This window comes from Penicillium concentricum (genome assembly GCF_028827145.1).
Source record: "Penicillium concentricum strain IBT 3081 chromosome Unknown utg000004l_segment0_segment0, whole genome shotgun sequence".
In the NCBI taxonomy this organism is placed as follows: domain Eukaryota; kingdom Fungi; phylum Ascomycota; class Eurotiomycetes; order Eurotiales; family Aspergillaceae; genus Penicillium; species Penicillium concentricum.
The window spans coordinates 2,992,843-3,015,956 of NW_026622757.1; the positions used below are offsets into that span (position 1 = coordinate 2,992,843).

Consider the following 23,114-nt stretch of genomic DNA (forward strand, 5'->3'; position numbering starts at 1 on the left):
TTTAAGGTCTTTCATTGGCCTACCGCCATGTAAATTACAGCCCCTGTGTTACATGGCAGAATCCCATCCATATGATCCCCAGTGTTTGCAGTGTTTGGAAAGTTATGTCAGCCTAGCTCAGCGCCCGGATCCATGCCAGGTGGAGCGATAGCAAGATCCCCGGTGTCAACAGTGCAAGGTACATCTGATCCATTCTAAGAGTTGCGCATATATCTCAGCTACCTTCCTGTGCAGCTCCATATGTTGCCAAATTTGGGTTGAAACAGAGCATCATCTCCAATCTCACACGCTGCCAGTTATTGCCATGGCGCAACCTATGTCCCTCCGGGACCGACAGGTCGGTAAGTGACGCAAGCTGGATTCTTGCGACAAATTGACCTCTTACTGATCTATGACTTCTAGCATCAATTCAAAAGCTATTGAACTTGAATCATGATTCACAACCTGTTGAAGACAACACCATCGATCAGTCCGGGTCCGGCGGTCTTATCTCGCACTCCACTCCGATCTTGAATGAAGATGGTGACCCAATCTGGAAAGTCTTGGTGTTCGACAAAATGGGCCGGGATGTCATCAGCAGTGTTCTGAGGGTCAATGACCTCCGGGCATGGGGCATAACTATTCATCTGTATGGTCGCCGCCTTCTCCCCCCTAGGTCCCATCGCTGACGAAGACTCCTAGAAACCTTCATTCACAAAGATACCCTATCCCAGATGTCCCGGTTGTATATTTCGTGGAACCAACCCCCGATAATATCCAAGCGATCGCTCACGACCTTTCCCACGGGCTCTACTCCCCAGCCTACGTGAACTTCCTATCCTCCGTCCCGCGGCCACTGCTCGAGGATTTCGCTTCTCAGATAGTTACTTCCGGCGCATCTGAGCATATTGCGCAGGTTTTCGATCAATACCTCAACTTTATTGTGGCAGAGCCGGATCTTTTCAGTTTAGGGCTTGGAAATGATGCGTACTACAAGATCAACAGCCCAAAGACGACTGATGAAGACCTGGATGGGATTGTTGACAACGTGGTTAGCGGCTTGTTTAGTGTGAGCGTGACAATGGGTAAGTATCATATCCTACCTTGAATGATCGAACGAAGATTTGACTGGCTGGGCAGGTACTATTCCAATCATACGGTGCCCCAAGGGTGGTGCGGCAGAGTTGATAGCAACAAAACTGGATCGAAAACTGCGAGACCACATCCTCAATTCCAAAGACAACCTATTCTCAGGCAACCAGAACGCTTTGCCGGGAGTGCCATCGGCACGGCCGGTATTGATCATCATGGACCGAAACGTTGACCTAGTCCCAATGCTTTCCCACTCGTGGACATATCAATCTTTGGTCCAGGATGTTCTTGAAATGCGCTTGAATCGAATCACTTTGGATGCAGGTGCAGGTGATGCAGACTCGGCTAAGAGCTCCAAAAAGTCGTATGACTTGAACAGTACCGACTTCTTCTGGCAACGCAACGCTGGGGCCCCATTCCCCCAAGTGGCTGAGGATATCGATGCTGAGCTTACACGGTACAAGGATGATGCGAATGAGATTACAAAGAAGACGGGGGCGTCTTCAATTGAAGATCTACAGAATGATACCAGTGCCTCCGCGCAACATCTCAAGGCCGCTATCACACTACTCCCTGAGTTGCGGGAACGCAAGGCTGTTCTTGACATGCATATGAACATTGCCACCGCACTGCTCAAGGGTATTAAGGATCGGCAGTTGGACAACTTCTTCGAGCTAGAAGAGACCATCACCAAACAATCAAAGTCACAGATCTTGGAACTAATCAATGATCCTTCTAAAGGAAATGAACCACTGGATAAGCTGCGCTTGTTCGTGATCTGGTTCCTCAGCACTGAAACTGAGCTCAGCCGCTCCGAAATGACTCAGTTCGAAGAGGCCCTGACCCAAGCCGGCGTGCCCGATATTTCCTCTCTTGCATATGTCCGCCAAGTGCGCGAGATCACTCGTATGACCATGATGACAACATCCGCTCCAGAGCAACAGTCCTCCGATCTATTCCGCGGGTTCTCCTCCCTTTCTAATCGTCTGACGGATCGCATTACCTCGGGCGCTTTAGGTGCCAACTTCGACTCGCTCATTTCAGGGGTAAAGAATTTCCTACCAGCGAACAAGGATCTTACCGTGACCAAGATCACCGAGTCGATCATGGACCCGGCTGCAGCTTCAAGCTCTGCTATTGCGAAGACAGAAAATTACCTCTACTTTGACCCAAGGAGCGCCAACGCACGTGGCGCCATGCCTCCGGCATCTGCATCACGGAACCAGCAGATGCCTGGTGGAATTGGTAGCGCAGGCCCTGGCACCGGTGCCAGTTTCGGACAGCGTCGTCAAGCTTTCAGCGAAGCTATTGTCTTTACAGTTGGTGGTGGAAGCATGGATGAGTATGGCAACTTGCAGGAATGGGTTCGCCGAACAAATGGCCAAGCGGGCGCCGAGGGCGCGCCAGCTCAACGTGCGACACCCGGACACCGCCGAAGAGTTGTCTATGGAAGCACAGACCTGATGAACGCCACTGAATTCCTGTCAGATTCATTGGTGCCTCTCGGTCGGGATAGCTAAATGTAATTGTCGCTAGGTATCGACATCAACATAGAGCCAACCTGAGGGTTGTAAAACATGGTATAATTGAATCGCTCTGGTGTGCCTATGGTGTCTAATGACTATTCTGATAGTAATCAAGTCTATTGACTACCTGGGTAGCGTTTTCCCTCTTTGCTCTGGCATTAAATACCCAATCCCACCAATAATTATGTCTATTTGAAGCACGACCTCGGCCCCAGGGGATATATCGAACTCCACCTAGTCAAGGTCTCAGGGTCTCGATCAACTACAATGATATTGGTAGAACGAAATAAACAGAACAATCTCGAGTTGAGTTGATTCCACATCATTCTAGAAATCACAGAAACTCCAGATATTGGCACTTGTGGGGGTTCAATGTAATCATCGGCCCAATTTTATGGTCAATATCTACTTCTATGGGGGGTTGAACTATACACCAACATCATCCCGCCTTCAGGGGCAACAGTCTGGAACCGAATGCCCCAGAAAATCTGATCAATCAGAATTGCTCCCAAAGATGTTCGACTTGGGATTTAGCTTCTTTTCCCATTCAGCCTCATTGCCTCACTTGGCGAATTCTCCATGGTGGCCCGAGTGATGTCAGGGCAGTATCATCGTCCTGAGATTCAACGCCACGACAACGATATAAGAATAGGCCGAGCTGGTGCTTATGACTGAACGAACAATCAAACAAAAAATACACAAACAACTATCTTCTCTATCTTGAAACACATCTTCAAGATGACCAACTACGGAGACACCTGGTCCACGACCTACGATACCTACGATACCACAGGGTCAGCCTACAACCCCGCGGGCTCAACCTATAATACCCTGGGTTCAACTTACAGCCCCACGGGCTATGGCACCTACGGTGCAACCGACTATGGCGCAGGCGCAGTGGGCTACGGTTCGAACGCAACTGCGACAACTTACGATACCGACACCGGCCGCGGCACCACAACGTATGATCCCCAGACCGGTGCTTACGACCAACATCTTGATTACAGCACTCCCACCGGTCGACGACACCACCGTGAGCGAGTCAACTCGGCCGGCACCTATCGGCACCGCGACGTCGACCGCTTTGATGACGGTTCTACTCGCGTCCACAAGGAATACGACAATCCAAACACTGGTACCAGCTACCACCGTGACTATGAGCGCTAAATGCCCTCGTATTTTGACAATTCGCATTGGGTTTGGACCCAGGCTTGTATATAAAGCGGCATGAGACCACGAACCTACGAATCACGGAAACAAACGCAAAAACAGATGAAAAGGGCAAAATTGGGTTTTATGGCCACCAAAAAAAGATGAAAAGTAAAAACACAAAAAAAAGTCCTAATTTGTTTGTTTTTTAGCGACTGTTTAGCTGTGCGTCTGCTTGGCTCTGTTAGTCTGGTTTCATTGGGGGCGAAGGTATGGCTTCAATTCAAATCAGGCGAAATGCGAAACAAATTGGGCAACGCTCTTTATCTTTTTCTTTGTTCTTTTGTACATTGTAAGATTGTAAGTGTACTACCGAGGTATATACTGCTATAGACAAAAAAAACAAACTGGATAGGCTTAGATTTGGCATGATTAAACGGAGATACCTAATAGTTGATTCCATATAATACATGTCTGAAGCTATATGAAATAAAAATAGAAATATCACAAATATCCAAATCTATATCAAATCTCAAATATCATACATATCTCATAGACGTAACTTGTCTTGGCAAAGATGCCTCAGGCGATCCCAGGACAAGGCTGACTCCACATCATTGGCACTTCCCTCCAACTCCCAACTTTATTCTGTACAGCCAACGAATGTTGTGCTGAAACAGCTTCTACTTCAGCTTCTCATGCCCCCGTGATCATGTCGCGGAGGACGCTGGGTGGAGGTCGTGTTCTGGGCAACCCGAGTGCGCTCTCATCAGCTCCGTCCCCGCAGCCGAAGCGGGTGCTCTCGCCGACCGCCAGCAGCGTTTCCCTTAATTCACAGGCATCCGCATCACAGCTCTCGACAGAAACTCAGGATCTCACTTCGCGCATTTCAATAGAGAATGGCGATACTTCGATATCTGCCGCCCCGGCTGCTCCGGGGGCAAAGCTCTCCTGTCCGATCTGCAGTGAGGAGATGGTATGATTGTTCCCATTCCCTATTTGTTTCTTGTCAAATGAGACGATGCTGACTGTGTCTAGATGACTTTGCTGCAGCTGAATAGGTACCGATCCATCCTTCCCCCTCATGGCCGCCTTAACGTATGATTAACGACTTGACGCAGACATCTCGACGACATCCATCAGAACCTGGAAGATATCCGACAAGATGAAGTCAAAGACTGGTTTAAGATCCAAATGGAAAAGGCAAGGAAATTTCAGCCTCTGGCGGTCCTAAACCAGAAGCTGAAAGGCCTGGATGTGTTCGAATCAAACGAGAACCAGGGCGCGCCTCTCCCCAGCCGCCCATTAGCACCCACGGGCATTCCCGAAGCTCCAAAACTACTAGACCCCGAAGATCTGATCACAAAAGAACACTGGCAAACAAGTTGTATATACGACGAGTGCCTAGAACCATCATGCGGGAAACGATTGAATGCCACCAACGGCTGCGTGAACTGTCGGAGTTGCGGGAAACTGTTTTGTGAAGAACACACAATGTACCAAATGAAGCTCTCGCGGGCGGCACATCATGAACCGGTGCGAGGAATATGGGCTCGAGTATGCGAAACCTGCTACAAGTCAAGGGAGGGGTACAATGATAATAGTGGTAAGAACATCGACTTTCCGGTTGTGAACAAAACTAAACAAGCAACAGGAGCCACGAGAAACCGGATGGAGGTATTCAAGTCAATAAGGAAACAGACTGTCGATAAGGAATTTTTGGAGATTTCCCGACTTGAGAAACGATTGACCCGTCTCACTCAGATGTTGGCTAGTCTGCCACCAGATCAAATACACCCCAGTGCAACAAAACTCTGGTCTCTTGCGTGGCAGAATGATCAGCGTAAGGAAATAGAGCAAACGATTGTCAGCTGGCAAGATGATGCCAGTGTGTCCCGATGTCCGTTTTGCCAGCAGGACTTTTCGGGCTATACGTTTCGCAGGCACCACTGCAGAACTTGCGGAAAAGTCGTCTGCGGTGATCCTAGTACCGAGTGCTCTAGTGAGGTTGCGCTGAGCATTTCTCCCGGTGAGTTCCAAAATGCCCATCCTTCGTGACTTGGGTCTAATTTCTAACAGTCTCGACAGCCACCTCTGAAAAGACTAATAGCGATAACCTTGTCAACATTGATGTGAGGCTGTGCAAGGAATGTAAAGCGACGCTGTTTGATCGACGCGACTTTAAAGCAGACATGACGCGAAAGCCACCGGAGATTAGGGCCTATGAAAACTTGATCCAGTTTGAGAGAGGCATCCGCCTTCATTTGCCTAGATTCCAAAAACTTTTGGCAGCTTTACAGTATGTTTCTCGTTTGCGGTGTTCCCTTCTGTCGCTAACGGCATTGTTTTAGGGATCCAAGGCGACCCCCATCATCGGCCCAGATCGCAGATGCATCCAAGGTGCGCAAGCGACTCATTGATTCTTTTGCGCAGTATGATATTGCAGCTCGACGTATCCGTGACATGCCGACCCAGTCCCCTACACAACAAAAGCTGCAGAAGGCTATATATCAGCAAGCCAGCAACTTCCTTCACCTCCACATGTTACCTTTGAAATCCCTCCCCAAAATCCTCAAGCATACAACCCCCGCGTCAGAGAGAATACCCAGCCGGACAAGCTCCCCGAGTACTCCGGTCAATGGCTCCACGACAAGTCTCCGGCCTCCAGAGCCTGCCCTTGCATCTATCAAGTACAACAGCGTTGCCGCGAGCGGTAGCAATACCAGCCTAGCCAGCGACACTAGTAGTGCCGTCTCAGCTCTGGAGGCAGAAGAAAAGTCCCTCCGAGACCGGCTGATCGTGCTAGAAGAGCAAAAGTTCTTTGTGTCCGAGATGATCGCCGATGCCAACCGGCGACGCAAATTCGATGAAGTGAGCAGCCTAGCGATGAACGTCGAGGATCTAAGCCGTGAGATCGATCGCGTCAGTGGCATTCTCGCGGGTCTCGATTTCGAAGGTGTTTACACGGGGAATTTGCACCCAAGCTCTTAACTTGAGTTTTAATTGCTAGGATGGGAATATTTGTTTTTTCGTTTACACGCGCTGCCTGCAAATCTTCCTCGCGTGTTTTGGTCACCCGTCTACTATTGCTTGCGCCTTTCTTCTAATCTTGATATTACGGCTGGCGTTCGAGCAATTGCTTTACGATGATGTGTGCATAGCATCGGGCGTTGGTTCTTTCTAGGATATATACAATCAATGGCTTTGCTATATATATATTTCGGTTATTCATTCGTATTTTGGATGGGTTTGAAATTGCTTATATATCCACTATGGAGATCATATATCCGTGCTGGAGAATCCCACTCGAATAAAAGGCCTACGAGCAGGAGTCGTGGATATTTCTCGCACTCTCAACAACAACAAGTACACAAAATGAGAATGCACAAAACACTTCCCACAAAGTATAGCACATGCCCACCCACCCACAGGCACCCACACACAAGAACAAGTACTCCATCTCTCGCACCTTTTGCAAAGGCTCGGAAACCTGCCATAGTGAAGGCTGAAGAGGAATCGGTATCGAAACGGTGCTAAAGTAAGATCGAACTAGCGATATAGAGAGGGAAAATGAGAGGTAATTGAGGTGATGCACGTAAGATCTACGCGCTGGTTGGTGAGCAATGGATAGATCAATGGGTATGTCAATAACAGAGATAAATACGACTGCCATGGAGCAATTTATCTAGTACATGTAGCTTGATGAAGAGACAAAGAAACAAAGACCATCAAGTGGCAAAGACAGATAGTCCGACAAACTATAACCAATGCCTCACCTAGGCAGCCCTAGAGTGAAATATGTCTCTTGATGTGTCAGGGCCAAGGAACAAAGAGTATTGTTCTCTATTGTAGTTATTATTAACCATTGATTAACAACGAAATTGTGCTTATACACCTCCCACATGATTTGTGCATTGAATTAAAAATTAATTAAAGAGCAAAAAAGAAATCTCAGGTTTGGTTTTTAGGAATAGCCGAACGCGGGGGTCGAACCCGCAGCCTTAAGATTAAGAGTCTTACGCTCTACCGATTGAGCTAGCCCGGCTGGGCTGTTGTGGAGAGCAGCCATAAAGTGCATTATGAAGGAAAATTAAAGAAATGCCGATCATTATAGTATGGAAACTATGCGATAGACCTGCATGGTGGCGCTCTTGGCGCATATATAGTCTCAAAAGCATATTTACATGTTTCTCATATACTGTACAATATACTTATAGTTACTATGCTTACTGTAGTTACTTAACAGTTTTGAATGTGTTAGGGAAACCACAGTGGGGAATATATATTTACGCACTTATCTCAAGTATATCTTATGTCTTCTTCCTCTTTTTCCCTTTCTCTCTTCAACTCCCCTCCACATTAGAACCGCGGATAACTTTTGTGTGAAATCCTTTGGACTAAAAACTATATTCCGGTTATCTCAACTATATGCCCGATGAGTCACTGACACTACGGATTCCTCAGCCAGGGAGGTCCGTCGCCAGCTTGGTAACGACTGCAGGTGGGATTATCAACCCCCCCCATCTAGAGTCACCTATGCTAACATGAACAAGAGAAAGCCTAGCATGGGGTGGTTCACAATCTGGACTCAATCTCCCGAGGAAGCTCATATATGATGATGTCACGAAAGCCACGTAAGTGTTACTTGGATCTTTCGGTCGGATCCGTACCGACCATGATGAGCTGATTATTCCCAGGGTGGAATGGCTTGCCGGGGACAAGCCAAACGTCTGACATAAAATTGCCCAGCCGCTAGACAGCGCCGATTGGACCCGGTAATCGACACGGAACTGCCCGAAGACGGCTTTGCTGCAGCTTTCTAATGCCAACGAATCGAATTTTCGGGAATGACGAAAAGACATCAATGAAAAATGAGTCTCACTGGCTTCTTCTGGTGCTCAAGCCACGTCGAAAGGAGGAGTTGACACTCGTGTGGGTCCCAAGTTTGATCATGGTCTTGGTGAATCGAAAACGCGAAGCGAGTCCGATGTCACGAGCCGTTTGATAAGAATGCATTCCAGGAAGTGAAGAGAGGAAGCGGCGTCTGCTTAATTTGAAGACGTTCTAGACACCGACAATGATGGAAATATTGATGCTACCGAGCATGAAGAAATCGAGCGAGCACGCGATATCGAGAACTAGGAGACGGCCAAAACCTGGGAACAGTCTGCAGACAAGTCGCAAATAAGCGATGAGAATCGTCATCCGATGGCTCACTTGGGTTTGCCATCAGAAAAAGTGGAATGTTCGGGGCATGGAACAGTCACAGGTCTTTATGGTCGCCCTTCACTCCCCCGAAAAATACCATCAGTATTTTGATCAACACATCAGCCAGCCTAAGGCGATTTCTAAGACCGGCTGGTCTTGATAACCTCCGATGAATTTTTCCAGAGGCTCTAGATGCCAATATACTCATCGCGGGTTTTCTGGCTGTTCTTTTTGAAAAATTTGAAACACATGCAGGATGTGTACGGCGAGGTATGGCCGTTAGAACTACGAGGAGGTCTAAGTGCAATAACCCACAATGTATGGCTATCACTTCACCCCGAAATAACCCAACGGAAGAATATCACTTGGTGGATGGGCAGTTCGCTTTCTGAGCTCGCATGCTATCATGCCGATGACATTTGTTCGAGTTGCTACTCTTCCCTGTGAACCCATGCCCAACTACCAGACGAAGTATTTGTTGAGCTTCGCTATGCTGCAAGATACTATCAACGGTGGAGCAACAATGACCGAATGCTCGAGCGTGAGATCAGGTGTGACAAATTCGAAAATCCTACCACTATCATCTTTATGGTGTCACACCCACCACATCAATTATGGCTTCTTCCTCGCTCGTCTATTACAGCTCAACTGCTCATTCACACCAATCTCTTTTCCACCACAATAATCTGAACTGGACACGCTCAACCACATTTCATCACGTTATGGCCCCCACATCATTGAGGCTGACAGGGTACGTGTGGGCCATCGAGATGGGTTTCATCCAGCAACCAGGCCAAGTACTTGGGGCAGTCTTAGAGGCCCAGTCGCGTAACCTCTACTTCGGTGATTTTATGTGCCAAGGTAGCCGGTACGCCAAAAACTTTCACATGGAGGGCCTACAAGATGTTGCTGGCACGAGTATTAAGCCCGTGGGTGAACTAAAGGTACCTTGGGTACCAGAACATGACATTCAGAAAGCCGCCAGACACACGAACGAGCTCAAGCGCGAAATAACGCAGCGACTTCGCGATATGCAATGTCTGGGCTGTCATTATGGGTTCCTGAGTACCTACAACCAGACCATTCTCCTCAAATCTCTGAGTCCTGGTGGGTCATGGGAAGTGTGGTATTCCCGTCCCATCTTCTTGGCTACGTCTTATACGCTGATCAACCCTATCTAGCCCACTCAGGCCACAGCTCTCAATGAAGCAATGCATGTTATACTTATGTAGTCTGGAAATTCAAGCGAATTCTGTAACCAACCCGACTGTGTCCATTCTTTTCTATTATCTTTACTGGGGAAATGGTGATGGTATGTCTGCGTATGAGCATCGGAACCTTTGGAATCTTAGAAGGTTTACGATCATTAAAATGTCCGCGCCAAATTTCGTATCTAGAATATTCTGCTCTCCATGAGTTGGCAAAGTAAACACCAAGGCAAGTACCCTCATAAGCTTTTGCTTCCTATATTTGACCGTGTCTTCTTATAGAATCATACCTAAAATGTCAATGTCACCGAAATCATACCCTGGCACTGCCAATTTCATTCTGGCACGCTTCCTGGAAGAGCTCGAACTACCCGATTCCAGTATATATACTGAGCCCCCAAAGCAAAAAGGGAAAAGGCCCGCCCAACAAGATGCCAGCCATCGTCCGGTCAAGGTCCTGACACAGGCTGTGCCTCTACGTATGGCGATAATGTCTTGCAAATTTGCAGACCCGCTACGTCCATCAACCACGACAGTCCCTCCGGGCTCACATCCTCCACTTTTATCAGCCCCCAAACCACAAAAGTCATTCCAACCCAACCAAAATGGGAAGCGCGTTCACATTCAATTTCAGAAGGAGTTGTGGTTTTTGCGAGTCTCTAGGTCTAGGCCGGAACTGACTAATAAGAAGGAGAAGTTGGGCTTCGACGTGGATCTATGTATCACAGTGCATAACTGTGACTGGGGCTTCGCGTAGAAGGTAATGAATGCAACGTGTTGATCACTAGATCGTAGCAGAAGACAAGGCTCCTGTTTATGGCCCAGGGAGGCTATGTTCTTGTTTTATGTTTGGTATTGACCTTTATTGACAGCACAAAATTGACCTACGTGATTTTCTTGGTTAATGTAGCATAATCATTTATTTAATAGGCAGTTCCAGTCACATGGATCGATATAATATATGGAAAAGTAGTAGTTTTGTAGATATTGTGTTGCGGTTGATTGTTGCCTGGTGTCTTAGGTGTCAATGGCCCTGATATCATAACATTCCAAATGATTCTTGAATTAGAGACTGTGCCGCACCTCACCAGATACATCTAAATGGAGAATGAGATAACGTGGGATATATGCCAAGGATGCAATCACCGTTACTACCGTTACCAATGACGTCTATGCGATAAGGGAAATGGGCAAGGATAGAACAATAGGCCAAAATCATTCAGTCTCAGCTCGTTTCAGCTCGCATTTGCACTGACACAGGGGTATTTCGGCCTTCCGTCGGCTATACTACTTAACGTGTAGCGTAAGCCCTGTGGGCCCGGTGTGCCAACGGGGTGAAAAACCCGGGGGGCCCGAGAGCCGGCGCGGGGCAGGAGTTGCAGTATGTACTCCATAGAAAAAAAGAAAATATTAAGATCTAGATCTATTATAGCCTATCTAACTATTCAGCCACTTACGATGTCTGATCCTCCGAAACATAAAACGTTTTTTGCACATTCACCCCCTGGAAGAATGTGCCGCCATTTGTCGGATTCAGATCTTCTTGGCTACTCGTCCGGCTAGCGTCAGATCCATTCGAGGTATGGATCGTCGTAATCACCGTAGGCTGGTCTTCCCGGTCTAGGTCGGGTCGCCAGTATTGTGGGTTGGACGTGCTGGAGCGTACTCCGTTCACACTTGAGAGCGGCATGCTGCCGCCGGTGCGTTTTGTTTTGCTCTTGCTTCCGCCCATCGAGCTGGGGTCGCGGAACCAGCGGAATAAGGGTCGGAGGGTGACTAGACTGCCTGCGGCGATTCCGAGGCCGGCTTCGACATTGGACCAGATTGAGATGTTGGCGGTTGCGTCTGTTGGCGTTGGTATTAGTTGTTGCTTATTGATTGTATCGGGTGCATATAAGAATAGAAACTCACATAGGAAGTCGACGTCCTTGTAATCGTGCAAGAAGGGAATGCGAATAATGACTGCTGCGCTTGCACTATATCCCAATAAGTCAGTGCCAAGTCTCATTCCAGGGTGTCAAAGGGTAGACGTACATGCATCCCATTCCTAGAATGCCTGCCAAGGCAGACTTGGTCCTTAGGTTCATTTGCAAGTTCCACACTAGGGCAATAGGTAAAAGACCCAGGGTGAGATCACAGAGTGTAGCAGTGATACTGTAGACATAGGCTATGGCAATGATATTGTCGAGCTCCATGCAGGTACCGGTAATCACAACTTTAGGGTTCGTATAGACGCGAACTCGTTGCCAGAAGAATTCAACCGGTTGGCATTGCAGTGTCAACATGAACCAGAAGACAAGACCGACAGTACAGGTGACGCCAATGACAGCCCATAATACGAGTTTATGGGCCTTGGAAACCGTCAACCGGAGGAGGGCGGATGCGATGGAGAGCTTGGCCAGCGCGCAGGTCCAGACATAGCTAGTTTGGCCGAGCCACCACCACTTTTGGGATTGTTAACATGTGATTCTCATCTCGTAAGTGAAGGGAGTCGAAGGTCAACATACAAACATAGCCGTTTCCATCGTACCCCTCTCAATGAGTGTATCGAGTTTTTGTCCGATTCCATACAATGCGCCAGTGATACCGCATAGAGCGAACAGGATGTTCATTAACTGTAAATCAATCAGTCCTGACCGCGATTTTGCATGAAACCTATACATACCATTGCGCATACCATAAAGGTATCATCCCAGCCAAAGGCCTTGACAAGTCGGAGCCGCACGAAGCATCGTAGACACACGGCAATAAAGGAAATTCCAAGAAAGATAGTAGTAACGATGAAGATTGACTGGCTGCGACCTTCGAGGGGCAACATATTGACCCGAAGAATGAATATACGGTCACCAAGTCATGACCTGTATAGTTTCCCCTATAAAGTATACAAGGATGTCCGAAGGAGCAACAAGAATAAGATATATTAAAGAGAGAGAAATGTTATAATAAGTAAAAATCCACTACCGCAGATCAAGCATTACAATTACGAGCATCAGTGGCGAGAACTTACCAAGGGGGACTAATAGGGACTAATGTGGTGGTGTTCTCCGTGTTTTGCAGTTTTCCGTAAATAAAAAGGACCAAAAAAGCAAAATAGGCAAAAAGAAAATAGCCAGACGCCATCAAAAAGCTCTAATGATCCCCGAACCAACGGTCAATACATACGCTTGTTAAAATGGGGTTAGACGTCTCCAACAATGGGCTCTGTGGCAGGAATTAGGGCAAATATCTAACTTGAGAAGGTTTCACCTGTGGGGAGAATGCGAAACTCTGGAAGAAAAGGAAAAAAAATTGTCCTTTTCCCAATATTAACCATCGCTTCGAATGTTCCATTCTTCTGCATAGACGGAATTCAAACCCTGACATTTCCATGTGGAAAAACCTGCAGGGCATTCTGAATACGACCTTCGGTTTCAGATGCCACCGCTCAAGCCTCTCTCATCGGGTACTTTGTAAAAGTATATCCGAAGCACGCACAGGCCTCTTCATCCATGAATCGAGGTCCAGCCAAATAACCGACTCCACTGATTACCGCGAATCAAATTTAATCGGTGGAGTCGATGGCTTGAAAAGATGGAAGTCCGTGTGTACTACCACGATGCTACCGTGATGCTAGTGCCGGGACTATTCTAGAACGGGCAGCAGTTATGGACAATCCGCTTTGAAGTTTCCATGGAAGGAGAACTCCTGTCTATCCCAAACCCTGTTAACCCTGTTAACCTTGTTGCCAATTCTCAGTTGGGGCTAGGCGATTATTATCTTGGGTGTCATTGCCACGGAAAATATTGGCAATATTTGACAATCTACGGAGCACTTGCTTCTCGGAATTCGTTTTGATATCGAGATCTGATATGCAAACTGGGTCGAGGCTCTTAAGGGGAGAGAGCATTCGAAATAAATGCGATCTGCATTCTACGGTTGACCGCGGGTCGGGAAATTACCTAATAATTCTGTGACCTGGACAGCCCTGCCCACTTTCTCTAATAAATCTATTGTGTGTTAACCTATACGGAGTATCCCTTACAATATACGGAGTAAACTATTCCACTTATAGACTAACTTATACTCCCAAAATTAGGTATATTATCGGCACCATACTCTCGGGTCTTGGGCCTGTGCCGAAACACTATATCTTCAACTATGGTATAAGATGGGGCCCTCGTATTTTGAAGGGTCTAGCAGATCAAAGTCAAATTACTCCGTACAAAACAAAGTACTCCGTACTCCGTACCGACCTCGGTTTTACTTTCGGGGAACACCTGGGGCTGAGAGGCTGATCTCTGCCAAGTCTGGGTTCCCGAGGCCTCGGGTGTACCTGCTTTTACACATGGGAATACCTACTCCGGAATACGAGGGGCTATTGGACTTCATACTTTGCTGTGCCGTGTCCCTAATTCACTCTTATAGACTGATCATCTCCCTTCCATGTGACATCCCGTCTCCAAGGTTGCAACGATCTCTACCCCAAATACGCCCTCCAAATTTGGTGACCAAAACATTTTGTGAATTCGCTACATAATACAAACTCGCATGCTTGAAGCCAGATCGAATATTTACATATCAAGTCGCACGCGCATGTTTAATCAAGTAAGGCCTCCAGGGCAAACTTACTTCCACTGAGCAGCCTTGGTAGCCTGGAAAGTCTTCAGGATGGCGATCACCTTCTCCAAAGCAGCGACCTCCTTAGCCATCTCGGCGGCAACCTTGGCCTGATCCTGGCCCAACTTCGCATAGAAGTCCTTGCGGTATGGGGTGGCAGACATGGCAGCGCTGAAGATGGGCTTAACAAAGAAGGAGTGGTGGGGCTTGAGGGTGTTGCCGTAGGCACCACGGAAGGAGTCAGAGAGTTCCGAGGAGGAGTTGTCGATGTTGTGACGGAGGGCTTGGACGGTGAAGTCCAGGCCTCTGTTGGGAAGAACAATAATTAGTCAATTGTTCATGCAGATGTGTGCAAATAGAAGAGATGCCATTGCAACTAGTCTCTTCCGTCACGATGGAGCCATGTGGACATACCGGACCAGCCAGACCAGACCTTCAGTGGCGACGTGCTTGCCGGTCTTCAATTCGTTCAGGACAAGGGCCTGCAGGGTCTCAGACTCTGCGGGAGCTGCCTGTTGACGCTCACGGACTTTCTGGGGGAGGTTTAGCATGTGTTGACACCGGTGATGGAATGTATGGAACGGACCTTGATGTTGCCGAGCAAGTCATTCTTGACCGGGGTGAAAGCAGCAGAACCGAGGACATCTAGATGGGTCCTGCATTAGTTTGAGGTAGATCTATGCAGGGCAACAGCACCCACCAAAGAGAGTCACCAGAGACTCAGCGGCCTCGAGGAACTCGGTGGTCGAGATGCCATCCTCCGCACCGATAGGGACATCAGCGAAGGACTTGTTGATGGTATCAAACCATGTTCCGTCAGCGGGGATAGCAGCCATTTTTGTAGAGGAATTGAAGTAAGAAAATAGACAGTGGGAGAAAGAGAAAATAGCTTAATGAGCTTAATCAGGAGACCGTTGGATATTGTCAACTTCACCGCTGCTGCCACGCAAGCCAATGGCGGGGCACACGGGGGCATGGAGACGGTGCAAACAATGTAAACAGGACCAACACGGTGAAGTGTCAATATTTTGTTTGCGATGTTTGCAATGTTTGCATAAAGCTTGCAGCGACGTCATCGGATCATGTTACATCGAGATTCGCGATGAACTTTATTTGGAGTTCGTGCAAGTTCGTGCCTGGGCCATCTGCTTGCTCCTGCATATGTCTGGAGCATGCCCTTTTGGTCCACGAGGGTACTACGATAGTACATTGTCATGAGTTCTCCACCCGAGGCTAATGGGTCGCGACCAGAAACCGACCCACGCTCGTACCATGAACATTATCATGGCTTGCAGACTGGCTCATACACAGACCAACAGCTGGTATGTCTCTGTATATTGGGGGTTGGGATATAGAAACTGACCTGGTATTTCTTAACAGCGTCATGCTTCTGCCAACCATTTGCATATGACGAACCGGCGATTTTTTGTCGGTCCAATTCCAGAAGGCTGGCTGCAAGGTCATCGCAAGTCCTGGTATAAATCTCGACTGAGAGTCAGAAACTATACATCGCAGACCGTCTCGTTCTCTGCAGACCCCGTTGCGACCCATTACGGTGAACAGGGTGATCGGCTCGGCCCATCGTTACCCGATTTGGATGAAGAAGCCGCCCTCGCGCTCACCAACACAAGCACGGAGGCCGTCGAGACGCAAGATGATGAGGTGGAAACAGAGACACAAGAAGAAGAAACTGCAGCAGAGCCTGTGGGGGAACTCCAGACCCTAACCCACCCTGAAGCTGAGGCCAGCGGTGACGATCCCTTACCGGAAGAGGACACAGAGACAAGTGAACATAGCGGGAGAAATAACGAAGAAGGTAGCGGAGGGGATAGCGGAGACGACAGTGGAGAGGATACAGACAGCACCCCCAAAGCCAGGACAAGCGGGCAAGTCGACATATACGGCAATGATGTTTCTTCGTCTTCGTTTGTCACCGCCAGAGAAGAGGCTGCCAGCTCTACAGATACAGGACAATCAATAGCCACCATACGAGCTAGCAGATTGGAGCCCCCTGAGTTGCGACCACAGTCCCCGGGCTCACAAAACACAAATTTGACTGGTCATTATTCTCCCAACCCACTGACTCCCAATCCATCCACGGTTCCAAGCGAGGCCGATTCAGCAACACAGTTGCTTCGACGCGAGTACAAGGATAAAGGGAAGCAGAAAAGCAAAGCATCTGGCGTGTCTCGAGCAACGCTTCAACACCATGACCCACAAGATGAAGATGATGCTGGCGAAGATGCGCAAGTCCAACGGCGCCTCACTAAGAAGGTGGCAAAGTTCAACCTGGATGACAATATCAGACATAGGAAGCAAAAGATGCGCTCCAAGATTGCAAAGACCCAAGGTATTATCTCTGCCAATCGACCGCACCGGCGAAAAGTGCAAGATGGAGAGATTGTCAAAGCAGAGAAAATGTTGGTTTGCGTGGAGGAGACTCTGCAGACCACACTTCCCGCCGATTACACCGAGAATGACAGCCTGCGTATGGAAACACGGACGATGGACAAATGGAGGGAGTTTCTCGTGGTATGCCGCAAAATCTCTGCAGAACACACGCCATTTGCCATTCAGATGTACCGCACTCGTGTAATTCCTGATGTACAACGATCGAACAGCAAAACGCCTCCTTATTACGAAGTACGGCTCAGTCACAGAGATACCCATGTTAACCTCTATTCCCCACTCGACAAGACCATCGTTATTTGGCGTCCCTGCAAGCGCGGAACCAAAATATTTATCCTTCGTCCAAAGTCCGCGGCGCACTCTGCTGAATGGTTCACTTTCATTCGCCAAGTGCTTGGATGGCGGCGTCCCACCTCACTCCCTATTAACGTCCCTGATTTGGGGGTTTCCCTCACTTTCAAAAATCCTTTCGACCAGCTCGAGACAGAACTGAAAGCAGATAATTCCGATAGTGAGCACGCTGCAGCAGTCGATAACAAATATGCTGCTGCTACCATCATTCGAGTATGCATGGAGATGCTCGAAGGCCGTGCCGAGTGGGCCGAGGTCTTGAAAGCTTGGTCCAAGACCGAGAAGATGGGACTTGCTTGGAAGCGGTACGATCGACTTGAATGGATTTTTGGAGTCAACGAGGAAAAGATGCATGGGACCATGGCGATGCAATCATCTCACGAGCTTGAGTTACGTCCAAGACATCATTACGCTACTACAATTAGGCATCGGGGCATACAGGAGGAGCCTGCCCCGATCGAAGGATTTCTAGTCCGTCTCACATCCCAGAAGGGTGTGCATCAGCGGATGAACAAGATGTTTTTCAAACGGTTGTACTTCTTTACCCAAGATCATTATTTGTTTTTCTGTCGGCCAGCCAAGGCATTCCCCCCGCAACCGCCGAAATGTGCTCCCCCAGAAGACGGAAGTATACCAACTGCCCGTGAAATCTTGAAGCAAATGCCGCTCTCCTGGGATATCGATCCTTATCCACTTGAAAATGGCGAGATTACATGGCTTTCCAGCGGCAATCAGGAATTCGTGAAACGGCATGATGAAGAGGCTTATGCGCATGTGCAGAGGAATACACATAATATCAGCCAAGCAGATGGGTGTATCGATATGTGTCGGGTGCAAGAAGTCCGCCATGTCTATCGTGGCAGCTGCCCTGCCGACCCCAACATCGGGGAAGGACCTTCTGTAGACTTCCATCCCGAACCCAGAGACTCACGACAGGATGACGGAGCAACGCGAGAGTTCGATGACCATAGGACATTTGAAATGGTTCTCGATAATGGTCTTGTCATTCGACTCCAGGCATACGATGGTGCTACACGGGATGAGTGGATCAAACGACTCGATGCGCTTGTGAAGTATTGGCACACTCGCTGCGCAGATGATGCCGCGGAACTGAAGGCCGTACGGAAGCGCAATCTCAAGCTGTTGGATATCGACGAAGCTATGGAATCTGTTATTGGCCAGTTCGCAAAGAAATGGGAAGTGAAGAAAGCCGAGGCATCTCCATACTTGCACAACATGTGCTCCCTGTCTGGTTGTCGGACTATCAAGGTAGGTCCATCATAACATCATAACATCAGACAAATACATGCACAACTTACTGACATGAACAGATGTCCGGCCACCTCTTTCGCAAGCCCCGTCGCCACACCACTTTCCACCAATGTCATGTCATCCTCACAGCAGGCAAGCTGTTAATTTTCCGAAGCACACTGCGCAGCCGAACCGGCACCGAGATTCCACACATTCATCAAGAACTTGAAGCGACCATCGAGCTGGAAGACTGCTATATTTATTCTGGTTTGATTACCGAGAACGACTTGCTGTATGCCAATCAGACATTTGACAGTAATAACCCTGGTCTTCATGCTCTGCCACGGGTGTACCTCGATTCAGATGCCTTCACAAGTCGCGACGAGGACACCGCCATCACCTTCGTGGTCTGGCAACCCTTGAGTAAGAGCTACTTCCGAGCCCAGGAAATAGGGGAGGAAGGCAAAGCCAAACGATCCTTGCGTCATGTCTCTACGCTGGGTAAGCATGGCCGTACCATCGTGTTTAAAGCACGCAGTCGTGTGGAAAAGGACCGTTGGGTGATGAGTATTTCCTCGGAAATCGACCGTCTCCAGGAAGAGAAACATGAAGATATACGGCTTGTTTCTCTATAATTGCTGATTGCATTGCCTGCATTTGCATTTCTCGGCCATTCATGCTTCCTCTTCTATTGGTATACACCACTTTGCTTTCATCTTTTCTAAAATCCTCGGGAACATCTTCCTTCTACTCGCATACACATAGCACAGCATATTTTTACCAAAAATAGTAATACAATGATATCCAAAAGACGCTCTAAATATATGTGCAAGTCCAAGTCCACAACATCATCAGACACAGGAGAATCCAGCTCTATCAACAAATACAAAAGAACATGATATGCCAGACCCCATCTATAACCAGCCAATCAGTTCAACAAGGGCTGTTCGAGCTTAACAGCATTCTTCAAAACACGATCCCGCACGCTCTTTCCATACAATTTCGCACCCGCATCATCCGTCGACGCAGAATCTTTCTTCCCAGATTCCCAATCCGTCCACTTCAACCATCGCATCCGCGGCCCCAGCACCGCAAATACCTGCCCAGTAATTAAACTGAGACTAACAGGCCCATACGTATTACTATCCAGCGTCTTCCGCGGATCCTCCGCATCACCCTCCAACCAGACATGATTCCAAGGGACGATCTGTGTTTGTCGCAGACACGGCTCGCGAGTCGTGATCCGGTCACCGGGTAAACCGATAACGCGCTTAATAGCGATATGAGCCGGATTTGCAGGGGATCTATATATGTATTGTTAGCATTGGTTGCTACTGTACTCTCTATAAAAAGAAACAAGGTATAAGAAAATGAAACGCAGAAAAACTCACCGGAAAGTAACAATCATTCCTCGTTCTAGCTTCCGTTCCTTTTTAAACGGCGTTAAAGATCCCCACGGCCACATGTTGACCATCACTATATCGCTCTTCGTTTGTGTTGTCGCATACTCCTCGTTCAGGTATGGTGTCATTGACGGCCCGCGAACCCACATAACCTGCATTACGTGTTCTGGGAAGAATAGTGCGATCGGGAGTATGGGTGCTGCCCAGCGGAGAGTGCGACATGCTCGTCGGACTGGGTATGGGATGGCGGAGATGCGTTGGCGGATGTTTGTGATGAAATGTGAGATGAATGCGGATCTTTGTTTGGAGAGGGATGGGCCTTCGGGGATAGTGGGTTTTATGATTTCGGGCTTGGGCTCTTCGCGGATTTGGACTCGGAACCGTGAGTTGGGGGTCGGGGTTGGTGTCCCTCTTGGCCGTTGTGGTTTCGACATTTTTGGAGTTGAGGCGGAGGGAGGAAGGGAGGGGGGTCTGCGGGGGATTGATTGTATTGGAGATGGGGTGTTTAGCTCAGGTAGGCGAGTCTCATTGTGTAGCTTTGATTATTCAGAGGGAATTACCCTTGCAATTGGAGTTGAAGTGGTCTCAAGCTGGAATAACGATCAGATGCGATCTGATACGGAGTTTGCATTGTTTGCATCTGATTTACTAGTTCACCCATGGAGTGGGCTGACGCCGAGACAATTGTCTTTGTAGAAGATAGTACAAGAAAGAATAGAAGCTGCTTACAGACCTATCTCAACAATAAATATCGCTCTTACTGATGCCACAGCTCTACCGGCAAGTATGGGTACGAACTGGTCGGTATTTCATCCTCACCTTATCTCCTACCAGTACAGAGAAGGAAAGAAATTAAGACTTAGAACGGCATTAATCAACATTCGCTTTTAAGCAAAATAGTACAAAGGGAGAAAGAGTATGCTTCGTTGAAATCATGTGATGGCAGTCGTGAATCGTGTCGGGGGCATGTACCAACATGCCTCCACTCTGCGCATGCCGAGTGAGGCGCGCAACATTACTTTAGCATAGCGATTCAAGTGTCGCTGCTCTCAGCCAAGTCCTCCTCTGTGGGAGGGAAATACTGCCTACAATCGTTGTCAGCATCTGATCAAGTGTGAGAAATGGGACAAGCTTACGGAATGAATTCCTCATATGCGGTCACATCCTTTTGCTCAAAGTTGCAGAAGATGACACGCTCCAGCTTTCCAATACCAGGCCCGACGAGGAAATCTCGCACTTCTTTGATAGCATCTTCGGCGGCTTTTCGACTGGGATAGCCGTAGACTCCGGTGCTGATAGCGGCGAAGGCGATGCTCTTCATGTCGTTTTCGACTGCCAATTCCAGGCTGCGTCGGTAGCAGGATCGAAGAAGCGTGACTGGGTACTCTTCTTGTCTGTAGACTGGGCCGACTGTGTGGATCACACGCTTGCAAGGCAATTCGTAGGCGGAGGTGATCTTTGCGTCGCCAGTCTCACATCCTTCAAGATCGTAGCATTCTTCAACGAGCTTGGGACCTGCGGCTCGGTGGATTGCACCATCCACACCACCACCTCCGAGGAGAGACTCATTCGCAGCGTTCACAATGCAGTCCACTTGGAGCTTGGTGATGTCATTGCGGATGATGGAGATGGTGTTGTTGAGAGACTGGGATGGGGCAAATTTTGAGGACACAGGAATGAGATGCTTCGCGCGGTACAGAAGCGCCACGGTGGGTATATCAGCCAGGGACAGAATTGGTGACATTATGTAGGAAAAGCTAGGCGAGACTCCGTGAGGAAAGGAATGATATTTACTATGTTTTGGACTGGAAGCTCAAGTGGGGAAAGGCCAAGCTATGTGCACAGACCACAAAGTCACCTGACACGGTTATACATTGCAGTTGGAAGACTTTACCCTGTGAAGGAGAGAGACTTGATGGAGACAAGGGGTACGGAGTACTCCGTACATATACCCATACTATCGTAATCTGTTTCTAAATCAGCCCGTGATGAAGAGGGTAACATGCATCATATAATATATATCTATGAATAAATCTCGCACATGAGGCCAAGCACAAAAGAGGAAATAATACCAAGTTCAAATGTCTTATCTCCTATGGATGAGAGTATCATAAAAAATCCCCTGCCCATATATCTGATAGGTCCGATAAATACTGACTCGCGGTATATGATACGATACTCATCATGTCGATGTCTGTTCGTACTCGCACAATGAGTTCCGACTACGAATCATCCCGCTGCAATGTACTCCATACGGCAAGCTGCATTGCATTGCCGCCTGCACCCAGCCTAAAGAGATGGATGTGCCGCTCAACCCCTCGAGGGCCACTATCATTGGCTCTATAAGATCCGAGGCGGAAAAGGTACGGTCTGTATCTGCTTATAAAGGACTAGACCGCCAAGCCCGGGATTTGGCATCGTGGACAGAGGGGGCTACTGGATCAATACAAACCAATTGATTGGCGTAAGATCTCGGTGGCTTTTGGCACATGGTTGCCGTTTTCTCTGTGGATCTTGCCACACAATTTTGAGGTTTACGGTTCGTGCAAATCCCGACACTAACAAGAACTGGAGATGGAATCATACTGCCGTGATCCTCGCCTTGACTGCGTTGGGATTAGGTACCTTAGGGTCAAAGAGACACCCCCCTTTTAAAGATATCAAACTGAGAAAAAGGATTCGGTATCGGGGATCAAATTACGGTGTTCATAGGAAATCGAGAGTGGATGCTGGCCCACTATCCACCGTGCAGACCCTGTCAGAACCTGTCAGAACCTGTCAGAGCAGCCGTGAACCGCCGTGGACCGCCGTTTTCACGTCAGTTCCCCTTTCAACTGGTATGACATGGATCTGCGGGGACCCAGCCCATGTGTTTTTTCTTTTTTAGCGGTATATTTGACGATTGCCGATCCTTCGGTTCCAAGGCATTTTTCAGGGTGTGG

At 48.3% G+C, this 23,114-nt stretch overlaps 10 protein-coding genes across 10 annotated transcripts; 6 read left to right on the forward strand and 4 right to left on the reverse strand.

Moving 5' to 3' along the window:
* Nucleotides 1-132: 132 nt before the first annotated feature.
* sly1 (syntaxin-binding protein) lies at nucleotides 133-2,591 on the forward strand (the record flags this gene model as incomplete). The annotated part of the gene is made up of 5 exons (XM_056727838.1): nucleotides 133-178; nucleotides 219-341; nucleotides 403-628; nucleotides 700-1,064; nucleotides 1,120-2,591. 5 exons carry the CDS (start codon nucleotides 133-135, stop codon nucleotides 2,589-2,591), a joined length of 2,232 nt encoding a protein of 743 aa, XP_056576410.1.
* A 744-nt stretch (nucleotides 2,592-3,335) lies between these two features.
* Nucleotides 3,336-3,764, forward strand: N7517_010116 (uncharacterized protein; the record flags this gene model as incomplete). The annotated part of the gene is made up of 1 exon (XM_056727839.1): nucleotides 3,336-3,764. The coding sequence occupies one exon, from the start codon at nucleotides 3,336-3,338 to the stop codon at nucleotides 3,762-3,764; it is 429 nt and encodes a 142-aa protein (XP_056576411.1).
* A 694-nt stretch (nucleotides 3,765-4,458) lies between these two features.
* N7517_010117 (uncharacterized protein) lies at nucleotides 4,459-6,737 on the forward strand (the record flags this gene model as incomplete). Its single annotated transcript, XM_056727840.1, has 5 exons — nucleotides 4,459-4,722; nucleotides 4,785-4,807; nucleotides 4,868-5,775; nucleotides 5,826-6,045; nucleotides 6,098-6,737. 5 exons carry the CDS (start codon nucleotides 4,459-4,461, stop codon nucleotides 6,735-6,737), a joined length of 2,055 nt encoding a protein of 684 aa, XP_056576412.1.
* Nucleotides 6,738-9,676: 2,939 nt separating this feature from the next.
* On the forward strand, nucleotides 9,677-10,135 carry N7517_010118 (uncharacterized protein; the record flags this gene model as incomplete). Its single annotated transcript, XM_056727841.1, has 1 exon — nucleotides 9,677-10,135. The coding sequence occupies one exon, from the start codon at nucleotides 9,677-9,679 to the stop codon at nucleotides 10,133-10,135; it is 459 nt and encodes a 152-aa protein (XP_056576413.1).
* A 322-nt stretch (nucleotides 10,136-10,457) lies between these two features.
* N7517_010119 (uncharacterized protein) lies at nucleotides 10,458-10,919 on the forward strand (the record flags this gene model as incomplete). The annotated part of the gene is made up of 1 exon (XM_056727842.1): nucleotides 10,458-10,919. One exon carries the CDS (start codon nucleotides 10,458-10,460, stop codon nucleotides 10,917-10,919), a length of 462 nt encoding a protein of 153 aa, XP_056576414.1.
* Nucleotides 10,920-11,615: 696 nt separating this feature from the next.
* On the reverse strand, nucleotides 11,616-12,980 carry N7517_010120 (uncharacterized protein; the record flags this gene model as incomplete). The annotated part of the gene is made up of 5 exons (XM_056727843.1): nucleotides 11,616-12,007; nucleotides 12,074-12,138; nucleotides 12,197-12,606; nucleotides 12,670-12,777; nucleotides 12,828-12,980. The coding sequence occupies 5 exons, from the start codon at nucleotides 12,978-12,980 to the stop codon at nucleotides 11,616-11,618; spliced, it is 1,128 nt and encodes a 375-aa protein (XP_056576415.1).
* Nucleotides 12,981-14,766: 1,786 nt separating this feature from the next.
* Nucleotides 14,767-15,594, reverse strand: N7517_010121 (GLTP domain-containing protein; the record flags this gene model as incomplete). Its single annotated transcript, XM_056727844.1, has 4 exons — nucleotides 14,767-15,064; nucleotides 15,173-15,291; nucleotides 15,345-15,403; nucleotides 15,459-15,594. The coding sequence occupies 4 exons, from the start codon at nucleotides 15,592-15,594 to the stop codon at nucleotides 14,767-14,769; spliced, it is 612 nt and encodes a 203-aa protein (XP_056576416.1).
* A 378-nt stretch (nucleotides 15,595-15,972) lies between these two features.
* On the forward strand, nucleotides 15,973-19,404 carry N7517_010122 (sporulation-specific 71 family protein; the record flags this gene model as incomplete). Its single annotated transcript, XM_056727845.1, has 3 exons — nucleotides 15,973-16,080; nucleotides 16,139-18,787; nucleotides 18,850-19,404. The coding sequence occupies 3 exons, from the start codon at nucleotides 15,973-15,975 to the stop codon at nucleotides 19,402-19,404; spliced, it is 3,312 nt and encodes a 1,103-aa protein (XP_056576417.1).
* A 293-nt stretch (nucleotides 19,405-19,697) lies between these two features.
* Nucleotides 19,698-20,606, reverse strand: N7517_010123 (putative mitochondrial inner membrane protease subunit Imp2; the record flags this gene model as incomplete). The annotated part of the gene is made up of 2 exons (XM_056727846.1): nucleotides 19,698-20,073; nucleotides 20,161-20,606. 2 exons carry the CDS (start codon nucleotides 20,604-20,606, stop codon nucleotides 19,698-19,700), a joined length of 822 nt encoding a protein of 273 aa, XP_056576418.1.
* A 599-nt stretch (nucleotides 20,607-21,205) lies between these two features.
* Nucleotides 21,206-21,916, reverse strand: N7517_010124 (macro domain-containing protein; the record flags this gene model as incomplete). The annotated part of the gene is made up of 2 exons (XM_056727847.1): nucleotides 21,206-21,257; nucleotides 21,309-21,916. The coding sequence occupies 2 exons, from the start codon at nucleotides 21,914-21,916 to the stop codon at nucleotides 21,206-21,208; spliced, it is 660 nt and encodes a 219-aa protein (XP_056576419.1).
* Between the last annotated feature and the right edge of the window lie 1,198 nt (nucleotides 21,917-23,114).